The sequence below is a fragment of the Prionailurus bengalensis genome, chromosome B1 (genome assembly GCF_016509475.1).
Source record: "Prionailurus bengalensis isolate Pbe53 chromosome B1, Fcat_Pben_1.1_paternal_pri, whole genome shotgun sequence".
NCBI lineage: Eukaryota > Metazoa > Chordata > Mammalia > Carnivora > Felidae > Prionailurus > Prionailurus bengalensis.
In genome coordinates, this window is record NC_057344.1 from 41,879,703 (window position 1) to 41,907,581 (window position 27,879).

A 27,879-nucleotide genomic window follows, 5' to 3' on the forward strand; every position below is an offset into this window, starting at 1 on the left:
TCAGGACCATGGACAAGGCTAAAGAAAGGTAGTCTGGTTTTCCCTCCTGGTCCTTAACAGTTCATCTGTACTTTTGAAGCCCAGAGAAGCTGAGAATTCTATTCTAAACAAGCCAGAGGAAGGAACAAATGGCAACCCTCTTCCTGGGGAATTCCACTCTTTGAATCATAAATCAGGTTCTTTAGTTGTCTAAAGTGACCTACACAGAGTTCTCTTTTCTTAGGGAAAAGGCCTTATACACAAACCAGTCTGACACTTGCCTACTAATTGCCTCCCACTGGAATTTAACTTATTCAGGTTTTCCATTTGGGCCTCGTACGGTTCAGAGGGGTCTTTATTGCCATTTTACTGCATATGGGCTTCTTCAAATCGATATTCTTATATAAAACAGTGGAAAAAGCCATGATATTCTCTTCTTCCTTTGAATTTTTTTTTTAGTATACACATTTTTATATTCTGCCTTTAAAGCTATTTCTGCTGCACAGCTGCTTTACCGAGACTCAGACTCCTACGGGCCCTACTCGGTCCGACACGTACCTTGAATATCCTTTCACAGTGTTTGATTTCTGCAGTCGGTTGTATAATGAGGAAGGAGTGTGCAGTGAGTTTGGAGATTCCTATTAACCAGGTCACCCATGAATCTATTTTTGTGCACTTCTTTATTAGAAATAGCAGGGAACATGATGATATTTAAACACAACTACTTATAGAAGCTTGGCTTAAAAAATACACCTTAGTAAGTTTTCTTTTCCCATTTGACATTTCAAAATGTTGTACTACATTTTCCCATCATCAAAACACCTCTTCTCCATTTGCATTCTGGGATGTGAATAGAGACCATTACACATGATGATGGATATTTTGGATGGTCATTTGGACTTGTGATCCTCTGCCTGATTTAGACCATCTTTGAAATGGTCATTCTGTTCTTGGCACTGCCTCTGAAGATGGACCATAAAGAAATAGACACAGACCAAGATGGTAAGTCAGGACGGGTTCAGAGTAGATAGAAGAGAGCTATCTTTAGGTACTTGAGAGAGGATATCTCATGAAAAAGGATAGTAGGATTTTTGTATGTTGTACCCAAAGACAGGATCAGTGAGTGAAAGCTTCAGTGGGACAGATTTTGATTCAACCTGAAAAATACCTAACTGCTAGAGTTGCCAGACTCTTTGGAACAGGTTGCCATGTTAGGTAGTGAGTCTCCAGGCACTGCAGGTGCTAGACTCCAGGCTGACTGAGTTTTCTGCCAGGAATGAGCCTTCCAGAAATAACAATCCACTTCAACGATGAGAGTCTATAGTCCTTACTACCTGGCATTACTGTTGGTACTCAGGGCATTGAAAAAGCAGAGTCACCATCATCTCTTAGGAGCAAAATCTGTGAATCTTTTTGAATTTTGGAAATCAAATGCCCCGAATGGGCCACTATAGCCAAGGACAAGGATAGAAAGTGAGTTTGCAGTTGTTGAGTTAGGAAGCTTTTTATTCAGGCAGATACTTTATTTTGTAGTCCAGCTACAAAATTAGATGATTTCAAAAATCACTTAAACCACTGTCCTTTATTTTGTTGCATTGGTTAAGACCTGGCCAGCATCTTATTAACATTAGGATATTATTAAAAATGTACTGATGATCCCTTTCAAATGAAGAGAGTTTTACAGTTTATATAGTACCTTCTTCTATATTTCTCCTAAGTTTCACCACGGTTCTCTAAAAAGGCATGGATAATATTTTATCTTAATTTGTGTAGGGGGAAACTAAGACTGGAAGGTTTAGTGACTCATCCAACATCACATGGTTGGCAAGTAGCATGAGACCTGGACTGGACCTGGCATGGATTTGTAGTGTGGAAATTGGAGTCATGCAAACCAGACAGAAAATATGGCCATGCCAATGATCAACTATGTGACTTCAAACACTCTCATATATCAAATGAGGGCATGGGAGCAAGATAAGCTCCAAGGTGCTCACCACATCCTTGTTGTGTGAAATCCTCTTGCCTCTCCATACACCTTGCTCTCTGGCATAGTCCTTACATTTTACCTGGCGGGTAGGAGGTAAAATGAAATGGAGTTTCTGTGTTGGAGGAAAGCATTCTGATGCGCTGGCATGTGTTTCTATGGTGGTAACTTCACACTACAGCTGCTATGAGATACCTTTGTGACAGATCACTTTCACAAGTGTGAGACCCTTGGCTGCACTTTGATTCAGGATTGGGGATTCGACAATATGTTTATTTACCTTTGTGGGCCCAATTGTGGTGTATAATGGCCTAGGTGGCTTTTATGAATATCAGTAACCCTAAATGTGGAAGAGTCAGCATGGATGATAAGAGCTTCTCACTTTACAGGGTATAGGCTTGCAAGAAAAGTTACAGTTTATCCTGATTTTATTTTTTAATTCTGTAATATAGCTATTCAACTCAAAACTAAATTTTATATTGCCTATAAGTTTCTTGACAAAGCTAACTTTTTTCCATGTACTACAAAAATAATATATGTTCATTGTAGGAAAAAAATAAAATTACATAAGTAATTACCTATAATCTCTGAAAGATAACTGCTATTAACACTTTATTAAAACTTCCTGGGATGCTTTCCTATGCACCTATACATATTTTAAAACAAATTTAGTATAATACTGTACATACTGTGTTGTAAACAGTTTTGTTGTTAATGGTAAACTTTGTCCTATTTCATTAAACATTCCTTTAAAGAAGAATTTGATTTCGGGGTGCCTTGGTGGCTCAGTCAGTTGAGCAACCGACTTCGGCTCAGGTCATGATCTCACGGTTCATGGGTTTGAGCCCTGCGTAGGGCTCTGGGCTGACAGCTCAGAGCCTGGAACCTGCTTCGGATTCTGCGTCTCCCTCTCTCTCTGCCTCTTCCCCACTCGTGCTCTGTCTCTCTCTCTCTCAGAAATAAATAAACATTGAAAAATTAAAAAAAAAAATTCGATTTGCATTTGGATTTGGAAGGCACATCGTATTCTAGAATGTGGATGTCTCAGAATTCATTCAACTTCTTTCTTACATTGCATGTATTGAATGCTTACAATGGTTTGTTAATATAAATCACATATGAAAATATCCTCTCACGTAAATCCTTGGCAGTGCACTAGATAGAAATCTGATTTGTCAGAAAGAGAAAATTAAAGGTGCATTTCTATTTTGTAGGGTACCAGCAGTCTTGCTGGGCATTTATAAGAAAATTATAAACTCTACACTTATTGTGGTTAACTGACATGGTATCACCTAAGGTGTAGGGTGTTCTCCCCCACTGCTACTATCATGGGGTCTGTGACTGTGCTCTAGCTTTTGCACACAGTTAATGTCCTGCATAAACATCAAGGCAGTGGACTCATTTTTTCTTCTGTTGATTCTCTTTTAGCCTGATGAAGTCCTCCGATATCGATCAGGATTTATTTACAGACAGTTACTGCAAAGTGTGCAGTGCACAACTGATATCCGAATCTCAGCGCGTGGCTCATTACGAGGTAAGGATGGCTTTTCCCATTTGATGTTTTCAGTGGAAGAAAGAGTGGTGCAGACTTGGTGTGGGACTTGAGGACAGATCCTTTTCATCTCAGGGCATGTTTCAAGAGCCACAGGGCTTGAGCCTTTACAGTCTGAGATCAGGCTGGGGCAAATGTGCATGTGTGGGGTGGGGACAGAGGCCTAGGGACATCAGTCTGAGACTCTGGCTGCTTCCCAGATTCTGTCTTTTTATTTTTCCTTTTTTTTTTTTTTTTTTTTTTTGTGCCTCAGCCCCTGGAGACTCAATGGGCTTTCTCTACTTGTTAAATCTGTCATTGCTCATCCCTGAAGTTCCTTTCAGGGACACAGGGCAGGATGCACTAGTGCCAGCTTCTCTTTCCTTCTATGACCCTGAAGATAAGCTCAGAGGCCTTTTGTTAATCACTGTCCAGAGAGATGGCAGCATCAGTGATTCAGCATCAAATTCCTTCCACACGATGGCTGCTGCCCTACATGTGTTTATCAGCCTAAGGACTTTCCCTGTAAAGTTGTAGCAAAGTTTTAAAATCCAAATACTTTTGAAGGACATGATTCAGGGGCTTTGGCTTTTTAGGGTGGAAGAACAAATAGTTGCCTTTTAATCCTCTACTGAGAACAGAGAATGAGAGAAGAAGGGTTGGCCAATGTTCTGGGTGGGGACAAGGTGCCGCACATGGGGACAAGGGGACGCTGGGTGCCCCCAGATGCTGAGTGCTGCCCAGGGCATATTCACCTTATGAGAGAACATATACCAGTGGGAACACGAGTTTTCAAGTGTAATAACTTGTGAGTAATTTTAGATTGGAGGGCTTAGCCAGCAATTTTCTTTTTGTCTGACAAGCCTGACAAATGCCAGTTGTCACCGTCACTCACCAGACTCCTCTGAGCCTCCGGTTCCTCTGTGCACGATAAAAAAATAAAATTAAATAAAAAATAAAATTAACATGCACATGCACACGCCCAGAAACACAATAAACTGACCCCATGTACTTCCTGGGGTTTTGTGGTGACCAAATGAGACCTATTGAAATAGTATTTGTGAAAATGCTTTGGAAGCTGTAAAGTGTGCTGAACATACAAAATTATATTGCTTTTCATTATTAACTCCATTGCAGCAATATTCTGATGCAGGCAAATAAAGCATGCTCTTCTGAGAAAACTTTTAAAAATCAGAATCTGTGAAAAAAAGTTAGCATATTCTTTTGTCAGTAGGCAATCAAGTGTTAGAAGTAAATGTGAGCTCAAAAGAATGATCTAAAATGGAAGATATCCATCTTCTGATATTAAGAACTTTCTAATTTTGGTGGGTATTGCTTTATAAACACACATGGTTTTTATTAATATGATTTCCTCAGTTAAGGAAAATCAGGGAATTCATTCCTACTCTCAAATTCCATAGCTTCCTATTAGCCCTTTATGTTCTCCCTTTATTAGACTTTTTGTGTTCAGTTTTAATCTTCTTACTAGATTCTTGAGGGCAGAAGCAGAGTTTTATTCATTTGCTCTTCCGTAATTGCTGGAATAGTGCCTGCACATCACAGATGTACAGTTAGTGCTTGTTAACAAAAATACCTTGGTGACACAGTCCAGCACTGCTTTATTGTTACCTGAACTAGAAAAGTAATGTCAGAAAATTGAAAAAAGAATTTTTTTAAAGAAAAAGATCTTAGCTGCTCAATTAAGGGTTTAGTTATTTGAACACAGGTTTTCCTGTTACCACTCTGTATCCTTGCTGTGGCACAATTTAATTGTTTAGAGAATGTGTTAATATTTGTTGCATGTAGCATAGATGAGATAGAGAAAAGAAAGCAATCAAAATATATCTGCAATTAACAGTGTTACACATCATCAAAACAACATTAAACACAATTCCATTAAGCATGGATGAGGACTCTAAGTGATGGTTTACTCCCTGCTTCCAGACAGAGGTGGGGTACTTCTTTCCAAGACAAACAGCGCTACACATGGTTGCTGCAAAGCTGCTGGGGATGTGAACAGGGTTCACACCTCCTGAGCAATCCGGTCTTACCAGCTTCCATTAGGAGGCTTCCCCAATTTTTCATCTCTAAGAGGATGATGGCTTCCATCCGATGATCTTGAAGGCCATTTGAGAATTGATAATCTGACCCTGTTCATCTTCCCACTCCCACCACATACACTCTCTCTGCTGAAAAAGCATGAAGAGTGGGTCTCTATGAGTGTGAAATCCCACTCAGGTCATTGAAAATGTTATCACACTGAGTCTCAATGCTCTATCACTGATGTATTGCTTTAGCTTGATTTTACTCAACTAGAAAATATTCCCAGCTTCCCTACGGGGCAAATCAAAAAGAATCCTCTGTGTACTTTCTGCTGTGTCCAGCACTATTAGTATTAGTTATTACAGGGAATTCTGAAGCTCTATGAGAAACAGTCTCTGCCCCCAAGAAGCTCATAAACTTTGTTGGGCAGAAAAGCCATGGGTGGTTCAATGTGGTATAAATAGGTGTGTGATACTGAGGACGTGATCTGTAGAATTCTGCTGCCTGCTTTGAAGGAGCTGCTGATCAGATGTGATTTAAACAGAGTGTTAATTCTTCTGCCCCTTTGACTTTCTGATATATGATATGTAGTGCTGTTAACTTTTTAGGTTTTTTCATATTCCAAATTCTAAAGAGCAGGTCACCACTAAGAGCTATTATGGCCAAGAAAGATTTGTTGGGAATGTCATGAATTATCTAGGCCTTGATGGATGGGTTAAGTTTAGGGGTTGCTAGAATGAGAGGTATCTCCAAGGAGCTATGAGGAGGATTTGTGTTAGGGAAGGGAGGTGCACTGTAGTATGTAAGGGTCACGTGGAGTCAGAAGGTAAAGGAAAGGGGACTTTGTACTTTCCTGTGGCTCTTAAGCATTTGGTAACTTGACAGCATTTCTGAACGACAGTCCATTGGTGGTGGTCAAGGTGTATTGTTAGGAAACAAACAGCATTGGTATGACTTTGGCTATGGAACTAGTGTGCCAGCCTTTTGAAGTAAAAGAGAAAAACACAACAGATGGGTTAATGCTTAATAGCTGCATGCCCCATTTAAAAGGCTGAACCTTTGTATAGGAGGACAGAAAAACCTAATATATGTCTAATGGACCAAAAACACTTCCATGCTATACTTTTAAAATCTCTTTTTGCATATGAAATCCTGAAGTGGAAAAAATGGGAAATATAAAGACATTATTATTTTTCTTACTTGCTAAGCATTAATAACATGTTAATCTTTGGGTGGAAAATATAATTAGATGTTGTCTCTGCTCACTGAGTCAATAGAACAAGTAGGCACAGAAACAGAGGGGGAAGAGAAAGCTTTCACGTGTGCCTTTCAACATGCCTGGATGTTATAGAGGTTAGCAATAATTTTCTAGTGAGGCCACTTGAGCAGTTGGTTGTAGTTTTAAGTGGCTAAAGAATAATTTTCTGCAAAAGGAAAGAGTTGCTTGCATGAGTGAAGGAGTGAGTAGTTTTCTGGCGTGTAGGAAGAAGAGGATTTGTATACGGAAGGCCACGAGAAATGAACTAAAAAAGACAGGGAATTTTTTTTTTCTTGAGTAAAGCTAAAGGAAAAATATGAATGAGTGATCTAGAAGGAAAGAGAGAACTCTTGTCAGGCAGAATCAATGAAGTCGGCATAAATGGGCCAGTTCCTGCTGCTTGTCTCTTCCCGTGTAATTAATTGTTCCTTGCAAAATCAATGACTCAGGTATACTGGCACCTTCAAACAAGATTGTATGCTTCCTGAAGGCAGGCAAGAGTCATGCACTGAGTTTCTTCATTTACTTCTACAGTGTCAACCCTAGAGTTTGACCCATTGTGGCTCGTAGGCACTTGTAGGTTGATGAAGAGGCTGAATTTGGGGACTGGTAGAGGGAAGCAGTGGGTTAAGTTTAATGAAAGCATTGATGGGTGTGCCACAAGAGGCATTGGTATACATTGGGAGTCAACCTGTACTCAGGAGCTGGCCTCAAGATATAGGTGATGGTTTTGTAGTTCTAAGAAAGACAATTCTCTAAATTGATGAAAAACCTTTCAAACATTTCTGAGTCTTGAAGTAACGTCAGTCTTGATAAATGAACCCCATTAAGCCACCCAGGAGTGGCAGAGTCCAGGACTGTTCTCTCGTCAGGGAAACAGCAGGCACATAGAGCCTACAGAGGCACACAAACCAATTTTTCTTATTTCACTTTTTTCAGTGTCATCCAACAGAACTTTAGCCTTCCCTAACTTCTATTTAATCCAGGGGAATAACCAAAGGATGACCTTTTGGTCTCTGTAAGTCTGGTAGTAGGTGGGATGTAAGTGCTTTGTGGTTAGTGATAACAAGGTAAAAACTGAGGTTCTTCATATGTGCTGATTAAAGCAACATGATTTTTTTCTACTACTAAGCCTTTAATGACTTTTCTCCCTTCATCTCTCATAGCTTCTCAACTTAGCTTTTTCCTTTTCTTTTTTTCTGAGTAAGCATGCAGGCTGGGCAACTCCTTTTCTATGTATGAGAGTAGTTGGTCAGTATCATGTTATGTTTCTGCAACCTGTCAGCCATACTAACTGGACTTGAGTTCTGTCTGGGTTCACTGGGTCAACAGCCATCCTGGGTATTGCAGGTGATATGCTCCTGGAGATGCAAATGCTACCTGGGTGAGGACAATAAAAGATCTTTATAGCAAGATTCCCATGGAGATGCTTCTTTGCACTGTGCATTGAGAATCACTGCTTCAGTCTCTCCAAACCTCTTACAGTCATGACATGCTTAATTTCTCCCAGATGCTGTTAATACCATTATTGGCTCATTTGTCGAGGCTAACACTATTTTTGTTACCCTCTGTAATGTCAGAGGACTTTAATCTGTTCCCCATTGCCTAATGGTCTTTACCTCTGTTTCTTGACCATTTCATTGAAGACTCTTGAGCTTCTGTAAAGTTTCTAACTATTCTCATATTTTTCCATTGTTTTTATTCCATCAAGTCCAGTCATTTTATCTTTTATCAATTATTACTAGTCAAAATAGTTCACTGGAACACAAAATAAATGGTTAATAGAGAGGCTACCATGAAGCAAACAACAGTAGACTGAAGAACATTCTCAACTCAGGGCAACACACACATTGGCTATGAAACGTTGTCAGATGGTGTGTGCTTAATGCTCATTGGTTAAGGGTTGGTAGAGTGTGCTCTGTAGCATGAGTGCTCATTTGCTGAGAGCATATGACATCGCTTGGTGGATTTTAGGAGCCAGGCTGTCTTCCATTGGCTAGAACTCAATCACATGGTCTCACCTAGCTACAGGGGAAGTTGGGAAAAAGAATTTAAATGTGTAAGAAAATGAAATGAGTTCAACAAACACATAGGATTATCTCTGCTACAGTCTACTCCTCTAGTCACCAGAAATCCATTCCATTTTTCTTTTAACACATAGAGTACATGTCCCTTCTCCATGGAAACACCCGCAAGCCCTACCTAGTCACTTTGTTCAGCTCAAATTTCAGAGTCTCCAGGGAGGGAGTAAATCTCTCCATCAGATACGATGTGATTCCTCTGGGCTCAGCAGCCTGTGAGGAAAACAGGAAGGTCACCCCTCCTCCTCCTACTTTAGAGTGGTGAGGACAGTGGTAACATTTCTGATTCAGAAAAAGGAAGAAAAGAAGCCAGACTGATCACTGGCCCATAGCAGAGCTGGCATCCTGCAGGGAAGGCATTAAGAAGTGTCTTTTTTCAAGGAGCGGGGGAGTTCCCTGAATAGATTCTGATCTTCCTCTGTGAGAAGGACTTTCTTGTCCATTTTTCTTAATGACCCCTATATCTACCCTCCACAGTTCTTTCACCATCCATTGTCATCACCACATCTGAAATGGATCTTGGGTCCTATACTATCTTTGGGAACTGCCAGCATTCATAGCCCACTTCCTTCCTGAGACTGATTTAAGGCATGTGGAATATTCAAAGCTTTTCTAATTCAAGATAATAATTGCTTTAGTAATACAATTCTCTCAGTGATATAGAAGCCTTCTGATTTATTTTCTTTTAGAAAGTTTCATGTGTTGTCACCACACAGTTCTTTCCTAGACACAATTTCAAGGAGTCTTCTTTGTTTTATTCCTTCCTCATCTCTGTGTCTGTTTCTAGTCTTCAGTTTAATAGTGGCCATCTTGAGGTTATCTGAAAGTAGGTAGAAATATCACATCCTCAGTCCGGTTTTTGCCAAAGTCTTGAGTCACAATGTGCGACTGAGAAGTCTCACTGGGTCTTCAGCACACAATGTCTTTTAATAGGACATCTTTCATTTCTTGGTGACTGGAAGCAATTAGCAAATAAATGACTTTTCTAAGTAAGTCCATAATTTCTAGAATAACTCTTTTTTTATTTCTATCTGCTAATGTGCCAGTTACACATTACAGTTCTTAGAATTTTATGATTCTTTCATAAAAAACCTGACCCGCAATCAATAACAGACAATTAGTAGCCAACAACAAATATGCAAGCATTCTGTTTTTCCATCATCTTCTGGTTGTTTTAGAAATGTAACGACCTCCTAGCACAGAACCATCTAGTTCCCCAAGAACTGTAAGCTCAGTAAGCAGGTAGTCTACATTCCACAGTATTGTAGTCAATAGTTTTTGCCAGTGTTTTGCCACTGAGTAACCTGGATCTGCTATATCTTTACCCTCCCTACTTACCATCCATCTCATCTAAGTCAATGTCAAATATTTAAGTTTTTTGTTATGGGAGAGCCTCCATTTCTATGTTGGCCAAGGTAGGCTAATGGTAGTAATAAAGAAATAAAAATGATTTGTTGCTCACATTATAGCCCACTGTGGGTTGCCAGAGGGGGATTTTGTACTGTGTAATCATTTAAGACTCAAGCTAACAGAAATTCCACCATCTTTGCTTCTGACATTGCCCTGAGTATCAAAATCCAGCTCGCACCTGAGGAAACGATGGGCAATGTCGGTGATTTGTGCAGGACATTTTTGGGGGCCAGGCCTGGAAGAGGCATCATGTCCACACACATTCCACTAGCCAGAACTTAATTGTGTTTTCTTCTGACTATATGGGAGCTGGCAAATGAGCTTAGCTATGTACCCAGGAGGAAATGGGAGCCAGTTTGGTGAGCACATAGCATTGTCTCAGTGTACTATATTATGTGTATGACACTACAGGGGATGTGGTGGTTAGAACCTGCTTTGGGGATATTGAGGATGAAGTGAGGGTGGAGAAGAAAGAGGAAGAGAGGAAGTCCCATGCATCCCAAAGGGGGTAGGCTTAGCAAGGAAACAGGAATGATTCTGGAAATAAAGTGGCTGGGGGCTGCGATTAAGATGGTGCCTATTCATCACAGTGCTTTGTAGGAGACAGAAACAAACATGTTGTTTGTCTAAAATACAAGGGAATATGGGGCACCTGGGTGGCTCAGTTGGTTAAGCGTCTGACTTCGGCTCATGTCATGATGTGACAGTTAGTGGGTCTGAGCCCCACATAGGGCTCTGTGCTGACAGCTCAGAGCCTGGATCCTGCTTCGGAATCTGTGTCTCCCTCTCTCTGACCCTCCCCTGCTTGCACTCTGTCTCTCTCTCAAAAATAAATATTTAAAAAAATGAATAAAAGACAGGGGCTAAAATGCTATCAGATAAGGATTTTCTCTCCAATTCCTCTGACCTAATTGGTCAAGCACAGAGATTTTCCATTTGGAATTTGGGGCCTGTGTACTGAGTTGTCAGAAGAGTAGGATTTCTTTTCTGCGCTACTATTTTGGGCCTAGGGCACTGGTCCCCCAGGCCCTGAATTCTGCATCCCTCAGCTGTCTGAAGGCCTGCCCTCTCCACACACAAGTGATCCAGGAGCAGCCTCTGCAGGGGTCCAGTTGTGTGCTGAGGCTGAGGACATAATGTGTGGTATCTCAGTGTCTTCTAAAAGATGGATGTTTGAGAGAAATTTCCATGTTCTCTCTCTTGTAGGAAAGGTCATTCCTCTGCTCAGAGGCTAGTTTATTACTGGTACTGGACTCTTTGATCTTGTTTCCTGCTTTGCTTTTGTCACCAAATTCATGGCCATGTCCAGCAACTAGACAGGATTCTTTTTTTTTTTTAAGTTTATTTATTTATTTTGAGAGAGAGAGAGAGAGAGCATTAGCAGGGGACGAGCAGAGAGAGAGAGGGAGAGAGGATCCCAAGCAGGCTATGCGCTGTTGGCAAGGAGTCTGATGTGGGGCTTGATCTTAGGAATTGAGAGGTCACGACCTAAGCCAAAAAATCAAGAGTCAGACGCTTAACCGACTGAATCACTCAGGTGCCTCTAGACAGTATTCTATATAGGATTTTTCTGTCCTCACTTTACCTCTGGATTCTATTCTTTTCTTTTCCTTGTTTTACTTTAATCTGTATCTCTTATTTATTTTACTCTTTTGCATTAGATGTCGATGTTACTTGATCTGTATTCTTAAAGTCTTAATAAAGACAAAAATAGTGGGGTATAAACATATAAATATTTAATCTTTTTATTTTAGCATTTTATTCATTTTTTGAAGCGGCAATAAATTCATGAGATTCAAAATTGAAGAAGCATGAAAGAGTGTGTAATGTGAAAAGTCTCCCACCTGTTCCTTAGCTCCCCAATTATCCTTCTCAGTTGAAAAGTGTGACAATTTTCTTTGAAATATTCTATGCGTATAGATAAAACTTAATTTTTCCTTTGATATATTTTCTGCAAATGGCGACATGCTAGACCCTCCGTTTTTTTTTTTTATTTGTTTTAATTGGGGCATAGATATCCATTACATGAATGTGTCATAATCAGTACAGAAATATTTACTGAATTGACTGATGACTTCTTGGTAGCACTGATAAAACTAGTGTAAAAAAGACTTTCTCCCTGTGAATGCTCTTTGAGTGAGGCACATACATATCTGTTGATTTTCAGATCCCAGTCTTTACTAGTTTGTTATTGACAGTGACAGTGTTTCCTCCAGCTTTCCATCCCAGCATTCACTTGGAAACATACGCATTCCTGACCTCCTCATCACCAAGCCTTCTGGTCTTGTTAATTTTTTTTTTTAAAGACATTAGCAGACAGAGGATTCTTAAAGGCTAATGACCTAAGTAAGTGGGCTTGAGTGTTGATCTAAGCCTTGTGTCTTTGTCTTTATTTCTTCTCATGATGGGAGAGGGTGTTGAGGACAGCATGCTTTCCTCCTTCTCTGTGATTTTGAGAATTTAATTAGTTTCCTTAGGCTTTTACTAAGATGACTTAATTTGGGGTAGAGTTTTTCTAACTTTGATTTCCATCACTTTCTCTGAGGGTCATATAAAGATGTAAATGCATCTCATCAGGAAATGCCCATGCCACCTCCAAATCGCTCCCTCCTGTGACTATGGCTCCTGTCTCCTTGCTCAATCCTTCAGGTATCCTTGGTCTCTGGGAGGCCTGGCTGCTGAAAGGGATCTTATGTCCACTCTCTACTGATTCAAATATAGAAACACTCCTTCCTTCATTGTGCAAAACCTACAGGCAGTTTTTAGATTTTACTAAGAAAATAGGAAAACTAGAACAAAACTCTTTTCTATCTGTGCTGCTCATCTTCCTCCGGGCTTCTAGAGGACCTCTTCCGGCCTTGCAGTCACAAACCTTACCCCTGACCTCAGATGTTGCCCTGCATTCTGATCCAAGAAATCCTACTCATTTCGTGTTTGTATCAATTCTTTGGGACTCTGCGCTTAGTGTTAATAAGTCTATCTTCTGGAAACTAAGCTTCTCCAGTTTCTGCCTAAACAATACCTCTTGATATTACTCCCCGGTGTTCTATGGCCCTAAAGCCAGCCCCCACATTTAACCTCAGAGCCCTTTGGGGTGCTGCCACTTGCTTTAAGCCCCAGAGAAATACCTTCACCTTTTTTCAACTTTATGGAAAAGTTCACGCTCCTTTTTGGCTCACCTGCTATATTCTTTATTTTCTGCCTGTGGAGTAAATTCACTCTCAGCTTTTCCTCAGAGTAGGCAAAGCAGGGCTGAGTTATAAAAAGAGCTTCTGCTGTATTCAAGGTCAGAAGCCTACGTTGTAAGTACAATCTTGGCAAAGTAACTTAACCCTTCTAGCTCCTTCTTCTGTAACATGAGAACGTTCAGTGTCTTCTCTCATTTTATCTCCATGCCTCATGCCCATCTCCACAGGTAACCCTTTTATTAGGGTTGGTGTGTTTTTTATTTATATGTGTTCTTTAAAATATGTATTGCTTTGTGGGCATGTATACTTTAATTTTCATTTTAGATTAGTTTTAGGTATACAGAAAAGTTGCAAACATAGTTGGAACATTCCTGTAAACCTTGACCCAGTGTCCCCTAAACATCTTGCATTACTATGGCATATTTGTCACAGCATTTAACATATGTAATGTATCATAATATTTATTATTACTATTATTATTATATAACCTACATTATAAAGTGTGAAGTTCGTACTTTATTTAGATTTCCCTAGTTTTTACCAAATGTCCTTTTTCTGTTCCAGGATTCCACCCTACATGTGGGATCCCAGAGACTGACAGGTTCTCAGACTTTCCTTGTGTTTGATGGCCTTGATAATTTTGAAGACTACTGGTCAGGTAGTTGAATGACCCTCAGTGGAGATTTTTTCTCACCATTCATATGGGGTTCTGTGTTCTCGGTGAGGAAGCTGTCAGAGGTGAAGTGCCATTCTCATCACATCTCATCAAGGGTAGTATTATCAACATGACTTATCACTGTTGATGTTCACCTTGATCTTTTAGCTCAAGGTAGTGTTTGCCAGATTAATCCACTGTAAGTTTACTCTTTTTTCTCTTTGGAAGCAAGTCATTATACACAGAGTAGGCATGTATTTTTAATGTATACAAAAAGCATTGTGATGTGAATCTCATTCTTACCTGGCTATTTCAGTCAATGGTGTGTTTCTGAGAGCCATCCATGTTCCTACACGGTGTCAATCCTCTTGCTGTTAATTGCTGTACGACATTCCATTCATCATATTTTGATTTCTCATTCCTTCAGGGATGGACACTCAGATTGCTTCTGGTGCCCCCTTATAAAAGCAATGCTGTGGAAAACATCCTTAAGAATGTTTCCCAAAGAACCTGTGTGGGAACTTATGTGAGATGGATGTAAGGCAAGAGTAGAACTTGTGCATCAAAAGCCATATTATTACTTGCTTGTCTAAGCCTTGCTTAGTAGTGGGTCAGTACATAAGGGCTCCCATATCCTCATTTCCACTGGTAATTGGCTGTGTTCAGCTTTCTCATTTTTTTTTCTGATCTGATTGATATTTGATATCTTGTTATTTGAAATCACCATTCTCTGATTATTAGGAAGTTTGAACAGCTTTTGGTATACTTACTAGTCCTTTCTGTTCATATTATGATTATGTTATGATTTCTGTTCATATCTTGTATCAATTTTTCTATTGGTATTCTAGTATTTTTCTTTTTGATTTCCTCATATATTCCTTGTTGGGTTTAGGCATGGTAAATATCTTCTAGTCGGTCCTCTTATTAAAAGTGTTCATGATATCCTTTGTTAATTTTGTTTGTTTAGCTTGTTAATTAAAAAAAAAAAATATATATATATATATAAAATCTTTATTTATTTTTGAGAGAGAGACAGAGTGTGAGTGGGGGAGGAACAGAAAGAGAGGAAGACACAGTATCCGAAGCAGGCTCCAGGTTCTGAGCTGTCAGCATAAAGCCTGATGTGGGGCTCGAAGTCACGTACGGTAACCTGAGCTGAAGTTGGACGCTTAACTGACTGAGCCACCCAGGCACCCCAGCTTGGCAAGTGTTATGTGATAAATTTAACAAACTTTTTGCTTTACACGTTGTTTAAGAAGTTCTTCCCATCAATAGATCACAAAAACATTACATATTCTAGCTCCTATTAATTTGACACTTCTATTTATTATATTTACATCTTTAATTGTATTTGGAGCCTGCATTTATGTATCATATAAGGTAGAAATCTACTTTGATTCTTCTGTGTACAGTTCACCAGATTTCCTACCACCATCTACAACCCCTTCTTTCTCATAATTTGTGGTGTCAACTTTACCATATGTTAGTTTTCTTCACGTACTTGACCCCAAATCAGACCTTTCAATACTGTTCTGTGGTTCAATTTATCTTCATCTGGGCCCATCCATGCTAGACTTAATTACCATCCCTTGGTGTTATGTCTTAATATCTGAGACTGACAAGTCCTATCTTTCCTCTTCTGTGCAGAGTTGACTTAGCTTTTTACACAGTGTATAATTTTGTTGTTTGTATAGATGCTTGAACAAATTCACAAACTCAGTTGAAATTTGTATCGAAATTCCATCAAATGTAAGAATTAATTTGAAGAGAATTGGTATCTTTATAGTATTGGGTCATATTGAAGCAGGGATATCTATCCATTTCATTTTAAGTCAATTTCCATGTTAAATTTCAGAAAAAAAATCTAACATCTAGCACATGAGCACATATATAATTGTGCAATTTAGTTCTTAATAATATATATATTCAGTCCTATTCTTTTGCTAAGGTTTGATCATCGCTCTTTAACTAAACTGTAATTATGTTGAAGACAAGCACCATGTTCTTTTTTAAGTTTATTTATTTATTTACTTATTTTTGAGAGAGAGAGAGAGAACAAACCAGCAGGGGAGGGGACAGAGAAAGAGGGGGACAGAGGATCTGAAGTGGGCTCTGTGCTGACAGCAGAGAGCCCAGTGCAGGACTTGAACTCAGGAACTTGTGAGATCATCACCTGAGCTGAAGTCGGATGGTAAATCCTGACTGAGCTATCCAGGCACCCCATAGGGCCATGCTTTTAATTTTTTTTTTTTTTTTCTTCACTGTATTTCAACCTAGAGGGGTATAATGAATACTGGGGTTGTTTGTTTGTTTCCCCTCTGACTTTTTTTTCCCCCTTCTTTCCCTCCCTCTTTACTGATTTGGTTGCCCCTTCCATCTGCTTCCCCTGGGTCAAAATGCCTAATGTGGCTGTGTAACAGTAGCTCATACCTACCTCCATTTGTCGAGTGAGGCTAAGCACTTTTTTTTGCAGTGTGGTGCATTTCCTCTGGGGATGAGCAGTGTAAGTTAAAACTCTGCTGTGTCAATAAGTCAAGGTGAGTTTTCAGCTTTATACAACTGCATTCCCAACCATTAGAAAGATGTTAACATTTATTGCCAAGCTGTCTCTTAAATATCCTGTAATAAAAAGCCAAAATATGCTATCTTTTTTTTTCTAATTTCACCCTTAAGCTGCATTTTCATTACCACATTTTCTTTGTAAAGTGCTCTAACATTCTTTATTGAAATTTTTATTGTTTCAAGTGATCCCTTAATAGTCTCCTTTGAACTAAAGGAAAAAAAATTATTTTCTTAAAGGAAAGTATCATAGTGCATCCTCTTTATTTTGCTAGTGACCTATCTAACCCCCACCCTTTTGACTATTACTGCCTTGTGTCTGCTTTTCAGTCTACATAAGTCTCATGATCCAGAGACATGATTTGACCTGTACCCTATCCAAATGCATATAGGAATAAGCTATATGATAATGAGGTTTTCCTAGCTTAAAAGCTGTTTTAATCTGATTGTGTCACTGTGCAAGGAATTAATCAAGTCAGTTTGCTTTGAGACTTGTGTGCAGTGAGAAGTCAAGACTACGTTGGAAAGAAATCATTAAAAGGCTAATGCTGAATAAGTTGAAGCCACTAAAGAAGCATGAGATCCCTTAGCTCTGGTACTTGAAGAACGCAAATGTCTTTGGACTGGCTTGGCATGCCTGAGATAAGACACTGGTGGGTGATATTTATGGGCTAATCAATATTCTGATTCAGTTGAGGAGGAAACCCAGTTTTGAAGTTAATCTGATGTCGCTGGGTCTTTATGGCATTTAGAATTTTTCATGAAATGATTTCTGATAAAGGAATACAAAGTCATGTTTACTACACTAGCACCTTAAAGACCAAAGCATGTTTGCTCAGAAAAGCAATCTTCTAGCTAAATATTAATGTGGCAGAGATACAAATGCCCTTTTTAATAAAGAGTAGCGCTGAGTCCTGAGGTCCAGGACCATCCCCTGAATCTTTGAACGATAGGAAGCACCTGAGGTGACCCTGTTCCCCTCTTTCAGCACGCTCAGCCTTTTAGGTTCAACTCCGGAATTCAGAAGGGTCTTATCCTGCCCTCTGGGGATGTTCATGTGGGAAACTGCAAGTGTCTCCAGCTTGTTCTGTGACAGTGGTGTGTGCAGAAGGACATACTGGTTAATGTGCTTATATGTAGGCCAGCCAACTAATGCCGGCTTCTGAGGTGCTGACTTGCAGCTATTTCTGAATGTTTTCTTCTGAGTTAGGAGCGGTGATGAACACCCCTGATGTTTGCCTGCGTTTATTCTCCCAACATATTTTCCTGGACATGTACACTCTGTGAATGCCCCATAATAGATCCCATTTTCTTCCTCTATGGGGATCCCCAGATGAAAAAGACAAAGAGATTGCACTTATTTCGGGTAGGGAGTTAAGGCAGGCATGGAAATGACAGCCATACAAATGAGAAGGGGGTGAGCCGCAAGAGAGAAGCATAGTGTGTTATTCATCACAGAGATTTAAGATGGCTTGGTTAGAAAGAAAAGACAATTTGACTTATTCGTCTCTATTTAATGAAATGTGAAAATAATAAAAATAACTGCCTGTGTCTTGTCTGTAGACTAGATAGGTATTATAATATATTAAATAATTAAAACGGGCAAATGTGATTGCTTCGCATATAGAACAAACCCCTGGTTACGGCAGTACATCTCTAAAAGTTAAGGCTACTCAAGGTCACACTTCAGGAAATCTTGCTTTTTTTTTTTTTTTTTTTTTTTTTAACCTGGACATTTGTCCTATGTGTGATCATAAGGAACTACTTACCATGTCTTTAGGAAATAAAGTCATTTCTAATGCCCTGAGTTAAAAGAAGGAAGGAAGGAAGGAAGGAAGGAAGGAAGGAAGGAAGGAAGGAAAGAAAGAAAGAAAGAAAGAAAGAAAGAAAGAAAGAAAGAAAGAAAGAAAAAGAAACAAAGCACAACCCTTACAGTGATGATCAGTGTTTGGAGTGTTTGGTTCCCTAGAGTTTTAGGTTGTAGCTCCAAGGATCATCCATGTGTAAGACCTTGGGAGTGGTGTTTCTCAAACTGGGCATACACACACATGGATGTAATCTTGAGATTCTGAATATTCTTTTAGACTTCAAAAAATTTTAATGATATTTTTAATGCCTACATATAACCAGATATAAAGCTAAAACATTCCTCTTTTCTGGGATAACAATTAAAAGATGTTCTCATAAAATAGGACTTTAGATTGTGAAGTGATTGTTTCTCAGACAGGAGTCATCAGATCCTTGAGAATTTTATTCTTGTCCACACTTGAGAATTATCTTTTATTACTTATAGTTGAGAAAGATTGACTTAAATCATACTGCATAGTGGAGTTCACTATTTGATCATTCCTTTTGAGGCTTAATATTTTTACATTGCTTCTGTGCCAATGATTGCCAAAGCCGGTCAGGCAATGATTTATATTATTAAAATGATTATTGGATTGATTCATTTTAATGATCACTATATTAATTTTCTATATATGTTGATGTTTTAAAATTTTTTATACTTAAAATTTTTGAATAGCTGCCCTTTTGTGTATCCAAACTGAAAATCATTTAGGAAAGCTCTCAGAGAAAACTCCACTGTGAAGGGGACAAATCTGTATATTCAGAATAAAGGAAAAAACTGTTTCCCTTCTTGTCTGACTCTTTCTTTTTCTCTCTGTCCATATATATTAGAGATGTAATATATACCTGTCTCTTTCCATATATTAGAGTAACAGAGTTTTTGATTATCTATCCATCAATCCATCCATCCGTCCATCCATCTGTCCATCCATCCGTCCATGCATACATCCATCCATCCATCCATGCATGCATGCATCCATCTATCCATCTGTCCATCCATCCATCCATCCATCCATCCATCCATCCATCCATCCATCCATCATCTACTTTCTATCTATCTGAGAGACAGATGCAGACAGACAGACACAAGAAGAGATAAGCTGGAGTAGATGCTAAGGGAGACAGAGCAGGGGTATGTCCTATTCACATTCAGTTGAGGAGGCTTTGGTCTGAGAAAAAAAAAAAAAAAACCCGCTCCATGGTAGAGAGTGTTCTGAAGCCTGGGCTGGAGGAGGGGGCAGGGGGTGGAGGAAGGCCCTTTCACTAAAACTGCCTATAATTTTAGTCACTGTTTGGTTCGTTGGTGAAACATTGTGTTGGCCCGGGATGAAGCCCTGGGAAGTAAAGTTGAGAAATTGCCACCACAGCAGTAAAGGTAAGAGGAGATTAATCTCCACCGAGTGCTGCTTTGGGAAAGCAAGTGCGCATTATCTCCTTTATCAGGGAAGTTTTCCCGTGTCAGAGTCCACCGAAGTTAGAGGTGATTAGGACTGTGAGGAGCATCTGCAGGGACCTCTGTGGCTCTAAAATAGGGTAGATTTATGCAGCATATGGAAAGTCAAGGCAGCTCTTCAAGTAGAATCGGTCAGGGGGTAGAGAGGTTTATTGGTTTCTAAGTGTTCTTTTCTGCTTTTCAGAACATCTTTTTTCATCTGGCTCACAAGTGGGGTTTGAAAAATAAGATGTCCTGCCCACTGCAGCTTGTCATACATTAACAGCCTGGTGTTAGGACCTTGGAACACAGCCACACAGGTTGGCAAGAACAGATCCCACTATGGGGTTTCATAAATATTTGCAAGGGGAGGAGGAAGGGAACACCAGAAAGTTCTTCCTGAGGAGTGAGGGGGTTGGCATTAACTTGCAGATCAGGTCTCTGGGCACAGCTGCTTTGGTTCATGCTGGGATTTAAAGTTCTTTGAAGACTTGCCCAGACCGAGTGGAGGCAGGGGACGAGCAGCCGATCCCTCAGCCTGTAGTAGAGGCTTATTTGGTGTGTACTGTGTCCTCCTGCAGCCCTGCTATGAAGCCAGGTGGCCTTCAAGGCCATGACGCTGCCTCTCTTGGGACCTGCTAGTGCCCTTGATACCCTTGTGTTCGCCCATGGAGGGCTTTGGCCTGGACTTAGGGGTCTTACCCCATGTCCAAAGTGCCTGTTCTAGTGTATTTACCAACCAAGCAATCTCAACATGGAGGATGTTGCAGGTGAGGAGGAGTGTGTGACTGGCCAGCTGACTCTCTGCCAGGTGTGCTCTCCTCCTCAGACTTTATTTTATGGCAACAGTTTCATTTACCGGGAACCAGCCCTGTGCCAGTCTTCATAGGCATCATGTCATGTCATTCTCTCACTGACTCTCAAGGTAGGTATGATTTTACACTTGCCCTTTGAAGAAATTGCAGTAAAAGTTACATGATTTGTGCAGCTGTGATACTCAGGCCCTACTATTTAGGCAGTTTCCCCAATACTACCTTGTCTGGTCCTGTCCACTCCCCCTTTCCTCTGTCTGAGAAGGGACAGGTGACAATGCAGTTGAATCCAGCAAGCTTGTACTGTCCCTTCAGAATGTGCTAGGCCCTGAGCCCAGGGCCCAAGAACACAGAATGAATGGTGCTGTCTCCATCACTGCACGAGCTCCCTGGAGGGCTGGGGCGAGTGTGTGCCCAATGTCAGATACCTCAGGTCGCCCAGTGTTAGGTCAGAGCCACCCTGGTGTCCCGACAGTTGGCTGGCACTATGTTTTGGTGGGGCTGGCAGCAGAGCGTGGGACATCAGCAGGCTGGATTCACAGAGGAGGGCTGAGCAAGGCTCTGAAGAGTGAGGAAAGTTCCAGCAGTGAGATGGGAAAAGGAGCCTCCAGGCCGGTGGCACAGAGCTCCAAAAGCAGAGTTGTGTGGGAATGGTGTGCGGTGTGGCTCTGCTGGAGCCCAAGGTGAGAAGCGTGACCTAGCATGGCCCCAGTACCTGCCCGTCCCTGCCACGCAGGTGGAGGTCTGCTCCAGAGGAGACGGGGCGTGGAGCTGGAAGGGTCTGCACTGAAGCTAATCCTGCCTGGGTATCGGTGAGCTCTCCAAACACGGCAAGTGGCTATGTGGCTTAGAACTTCATGAAGCTTGCCTGACACCCAAAAGGAAGAGAGAAAACAAGGTGACTTGTGGCTGAAGGGGGAAAGAATTCCAGCCTGGATTTGATGTAGAGGCGGAAGGAAATGCTGTGAAAATTGCTTCAGGCTTGCAAATCCAGGCACCTTCACCTCTAGGTCTCTGTAGCAGCTGCATGGGGTGGGGCCCGGGAGGGAAGGAGATAGTCTAATTAGTGCACGGAAGGCAGAACGTAGGTCTGCAGTTTTGAAAGTTTGTTTTGTTTTGTTTTTTAAATACCACAGAGACAATGATAAAGAGCCGGGTGAAATTCACGGGTTGTGGTTAGCGGACAACTTTGTGAATTGCTTTGTGAATTGCTGACTTAAGCACTTTTCTTTGACTTCCTTTCTTCCTCCTGTCCTCCTTGCCAAATGGTACAAAAAGAAACATCCTGAGATAGAATATCAATTTCTTGCTTGCATTTTCAGTGCTGATAAGAGTAAACTCAGGCAGGGACCATTTCTCTGAAGGGCAAGGTGGTGAGGATTGAGGCTGGTGTAACTTTCAGGCAGGAAGGACAGCAGTGGTCGGCCCCACATTTCTCTCAAGCACTGCACCCTGAAGCCTCTGTTAGGTATGCGTGCTCCCCTATAGATACATACCCTCTGCTCAGACCAAACTTCAAGGCAGGTTAAATATGGCCTAAGACTTCCATCTCCATACAGCCACCCCTACCCCTGACAGCCAGAGAGGGAGGGAGTGAGGTTGTTCTGATACACAGGGATCACAGCATAAACCTCCCCATCTCCTTGCACAGTTCCGGTTGCTATTTAAGACTGAGTGAAAAAGAGAGGTGGGGGGTGCAGGGACAGAGAAAAAGAAAATGTGGAAAATTTAAAAGTCACAGCTGTATTTTTAAGCACTTCTTTTGCTTTTCAGGTTCATTTTGTGATAGGAAGGGACAAAAATCTGTGCAAGTGCCATCTTGTATAAACCCTAAGATACTTGTAGTGATAGTGAATGGAATATCAAACATCACTTTGGGTGCTCAAGAATGCCACCGGTTGGCAATTTGCAGAATGGAAAATGTTTATTGTAAAGTATGGGGAAAGTTTTATATGCGGCATTAATGCAATGGGTTATATCAAATAAATCTGGGGGGAGGGGAAGGTTTATACCCTGAGTCCCAGAGCCTCAGACCTTTAAATCGATACTCCACTGATGAAAACAGTTTCCCAATTGATGTATCAGTGCAGCCAGTCAAAGCAAATACTGAGCCCCCGGGGAGGAAACAGGTGTGACACTAAATTCTCCCCTCAGCCTAGGGACAGCCGAGACTCTGAATCGAATTTCTGTAACTGTAAATTCTAGAGTTAACTATGTTGGCTAGAAATTGCACTAAAAAAGCAGTCTCATGGTCTGGTGATCATGGTATTTCATAAGGATACCTTGCAGCTTTCAGTTCCTGCCTTTGAATGCCAATAGGTCAGATGCAGTGGCACTTCTTTGTATTTGGGAATCAGGTGCATAAAGGCCTCTTTGCAGGAGGGCACAGTAGGGGTGTTCAAGTCATTAGCTCTGACTGCTCATGGAGGTCCACCCCCAAGTCAGGTGGTGTGACCGGAGGCATGGCCATAAATATAGGCTCAAGGTTAGGGCTTTCAAGGCCAAGTCCAGAGTAGATGTGTGATTGGACAAGGGTCTCAGAAGTGATGACCATTATGATAGGGCCATAAAATAAAATTGCAGATGAGACCTTAGTGAGCAGATTAGGAAGCAGAGGGCCAGAGGGGGCTTTGGATGGCTTTGTCTTGAGTTTCTAAGCTGAGACCAAGTATTTCTGCTTTTGTTACTCTTCTTCTGAGCTTCCACAGCCTTATTTCTGTTCTGCCATCAGGAGGATGAGGTTCCATTTGCCACTATCCCCCAGTTTCCCTCCTGCTCCATCTGTAGGTTCTTTACCCCCACTAATATAACCTTGTCACACAATAGCACCACACCTATGTGATAACTGCTGACCATGGTACCCAGCTGAGACAGAGTCCCAAGGAGGAGGGGACTAAAGCTACAAGGTTGGGATATATCTGGTGCAGGAACACCTGTGTCCACAAGGTAAGGGAGTTGGAAGGGCAGGGTACAGCGAGTATCTGAACCCTGTCACCATGTGCCTTCCTGGTCCAAACCACGCACCCTGCTGAAGGGCCTGTTGCTTCTCCCTTAGTTGTGTTTCTCCTATCACTTAGCTGGTCCACAGTGAGGGAGTAAAAAGCCCAAGTAAACACCTCAAGAAGAAGCTTGAAGACAGCTTAGCTATCGGACTTCCTTATAAACAGTGCCTGGGGTCGTTTGGTTGGTGAAATACTTTATTAAATGCAACACAGTCTGCGTGTATTTCCTCTCTAGGTGTTCCAGGTCTGAGTTAATATCCACAGTGTAGACATGTGCTCTATATGTGTTGAACAAGAACGTTTGTTAAGCACTCAGTGTCTCAGGGAAGATCCCAGTGCCTCTCAATGCCAGTGAAGTTTCCTCAGGTGATGGTGCAGGCAAGCAAGCTAGTTCTCATCCATGCCGTGGATGATTCCCTCCTTAACGTATCCTGGTCTCTGGAGAAAGCTGGCCAGTTGCATTACCCCAGTACTATGCCATGCTATATACCAATAGGAATAGACCAATGGGATTTATTTAATGATATTCATATTTTAGTTTGAATAATTCTCTTAAAGCTAAAAATAAAAATCCCCTTTTAACCTCTCCTAGATCAGCCCACAGATCACGAATTCCAAGGGAAATTCTTTTTTCAGTGAAAGTGGACATACTGTTTAACTCAATGAGAACACAGGAGAATGGGGAGAAATCAACATGTTTTGTTTTCCATGGATGGAAGTTTGCAGATGTCCTTGCAGATCCGGGGCAGAACATACACAAATATGTGCTTCTACCAAGATAGCAAAGAGGAGGGGCAAATCTGTCACCCTTTTCCTAAAGAAAGTAACGAGAGGAATCTAGATGGATTGTAATTACAGATGTCACATCTCGGGGGACCCCTCAACCTTGAAAAACCTCGGGGCCAGAATAATGAGGTAGATAAAAATGAGCAGCTTCCGTCCCTGCAAGACTTGCAGGTTTAAAAACATTGAGACTCCGCTTGTCACGAGCTATTCATTTTACTTGGAAATGGTTGCAAGTGTTGGACTTTGAAGCATGACTTGGAGATAAGATGAAACATCGCCAGGGCTTTAGAAACACCCCCAAATGGAAAATTTGTAATGCTCCAAAGGAACCAGCAAATTCGCAAAAGGATTTTAAGGGGGTTGTTAAGTCCTCTTATTAGGAAAGAAAGGTCAGCCTTAGGCAGATTGGAAAATTGATGGAGCGTGTCTTTAGGACTTGCGTGAGCTCCTCGAGGGCCCCTTCTGCGGACACTGATAAACATGTACATTGAACAGAGAGTACAGACTATTCCTATATACTCCCTTACCTCCCGGCTTCTCCTATTATCATCTTGCATTGGTATGGTACACTTGTTACAATCGATGAACATGCATTGACACATCATTATCACCAGAAGCCCATAGTTTCCTGTTTGTGTTGTACATTCTATGGGTTTTCACAAATGCTTAGAGCCATGTATCCACCGCTATAGAACTACACAGAATGATTTCACTGCCCTGAACACCTCTTGTGCTCCACCTGTTTATCCCTCCCTCCACTTAAGCCCTGGGTATCCACTGGTCTTTTCACTGTGTCTTTTTCCAGAATATCAGATAGTTGGAATTGTAGAGTATTTGGCCATTTCAGATTGGCTTCTTTCTCTTAGCAATATGCATTTAAGTTTCCTCCCTGTATTTTCATGGCTTGGTAGCTCATTTCTTGGTTTCTCTGAATAATGTTCTGTTGTCTGGATGTACCACAGTCTGTTTATCTGTTCACCTATGGAAGTGTATCTTGGTGGTTGATGGTGAGGTTTTCAATCCTTAGATTATATTAGAATGGCTAAAACTGATAGGAGAAAGTGATGAATTCAGGAAAAATATAAATGTTGCAGTCTGCTGTTTTTAATTTTTTTTAATGTTTATTTTTGAGAGAGACAGAGACAGAGAATGAGTAGGGAAGGGGCAGAGAGAGAGGGAGACACAGAATCTGAAGCAGGTTCCAGGTTCTGAGCTATCAGCACAGAGGCTGACGCGGGGCTCAAACTCACAGACCACGAGATCATGACCTGAGCCCGAAGTCAGTCACTTAACCAACTGAGCCACCCAGGCGCTCCAACAGTCTGCTGTTTTTAAAGACCATTTTGAAGAATAGTTTTAGATTTACAATAAAATTGAGAGGAAGGTACAGAGATTTCCCACCTACCACTTTGCTCTCTACACGTGCATACCTCCCCCATTATCAACATCATTCACCAGAATGGTACGTTTTGTTTTCAATGCCAGGATGAACCTACATTGACACATCAGAACCACTTAAAGTCCATAGTTCATGTTAGTAAACCTAGTTTTACCTCTCATGGTTTTACACATTCCACGGCTTGGGACAAATGTATAAGGACATATATCCATCATTAGCATCCTATACAGAGTACATTCACTGCCCTAAATATCCTGTGTGCTCTGCTCATTCATCCCTTCCTCCACCTCCACCCCTGGCCACCACTGAATTTTTTATTGTCTCCATTATGTCTTTTCCAGAATGATGATATGTCATCTTGGTGGGATCATACAGTATGTAGTCTTTTCTCATTGACTTTTCTCACTCAGTAATATGTATTTAAGTTTCCTGCATATCCTGTTTTTGCATACCTAGATAATTTATTTACTTTTAGCACTAATACTCCATTGTCTGGTTGTATCATGGGCTATTTATCCACTCACCTACTGAAGGACATCTTGGTTGCCTCCAGATTTTGATAATTATGAATAAAGCTGCTTTAAACATCTGTGTACAGATTTTTGTGTGGACATACGTTTTCAGTTTTTTTTTTAAATCAAGATTTTTTTCCTGATCATCAAATAAATATAAAATTGAACCATATGAAATTGCCAGTATTTGACCTTTCTCACTTACAGAGATGGCAGTTTAACATGGTTTCACATAATATATGCTCATAGGATATAGCTCAAATATGGAAGTGTAGACAATTGAAAGTAGAACAGGATTTTTATTATAGGGGAAGGGATATAAAATTACAGAAAGAGTGTATTATGTCCCAGGGTCCATCTAGACTTGTCTCACACAGAGAAACCTCATTCAAGCCTGAACCTGCTCTCTAATCCCAGAAGAGGTGAACTCACTGAACATCTTGGCTGGGCAGCAACACTACTGTGTTTTGAAGCCACTTCCTCCACATTGAGAGGTCATCCCTCTGCTGTGCCATGACCCTCCCGCTAAGTCTGCTGATGTTCACGGTGATCTCATAGGTGAGATGGCCAGGAGGCACTAAGACACAGGCCTGGCCTTCTACAGCTTCTCTGTAATATAGCATATGAAGCAGGGCATAGACTACTCAGGCCGAGACAAAACCTTGTGGGACATACTGCTCAGTGTCATGAAAGGTACACTGGCCTCAGAGTCAATCATTGGTCAACAAATATTAAAAGCCTTTATGTGCCAGGTGTTGTTTTGAGTTCTAGAGAGTCAATGAATGGCTCTGACTAACTCTTACCCTCTAGGAGCTTACTCTGAGGAGGCCTGGATGTAGGAGAGGGGAGAGGGGAGCAGGTGTCCTGATTCAGCCCAAGCCACTATGAGGGGCCTATGTGACCTTGGCAGGCTACTCAGCCTCTCTGAGCCTCAGTGTTCTTAGAGGATCAGAGGAGATGGGCTAGTGTATTTGGAATTACTCTGTAAATTATGCATTGTTCTCTCCGGGTCATTTCTGTGGTTATAGGCTTTTAAACTCTGTCTTCTGCTTTGGAAAGGCTGGGCTTTCCTAGGCCAAGGCCCATAGGAACTCCTAAAGCCTTTTAGCTTCCATGCTACCTTTAATTCCGTTATATGGTTTTAGAACCTATCAAATCTGTACTTCTTCCATGCCCTCTGGATATCATCCTGTATTCTTCCTCTCCCCTTCTTGTGCATCCATTTACTCACAGGGTTCTGGCAGGGTCCAGCCAGGCTGCAGACAGGGAACCCAGAAGGTTTGGCTGAAAAGATGATTCACAAAGGCTAGGTAAGAGTTTAGGAAAACCAGCAAGGAGCAGTGAACCTCCCTGGGGTTTACAACTTCAATTTACCACACCAGGAGACAGAGGAACTGTGT

At 41.1% G+C, this 27,879-nt stretch overlaps 1 protein-coding gene across 1 annotated transcript in view; it reads left to right on the forward strand.

Moving 5' to 3' along the window:
- Positions 1-27,879, forward strand: part of ZMAT4 (zinc finger matrin-type 4) — a 346,888-nt gene that overhangs the window by 65,721 nt on the left and 253,288 nt on the right. Inside the window, exon 2 of the mRNA XM_043563476.1 lies at positions 3,392-3,497. Coding sequence (XP_043419411.1) covers positions 3,396-3,497 — 102 coding nt within the window. The 5' untranslated portion in view covers positions 3,392-3,395. The remainder of the gene's footprint in view (positions 1-3,391; positions 3,498-27,879) is intronic.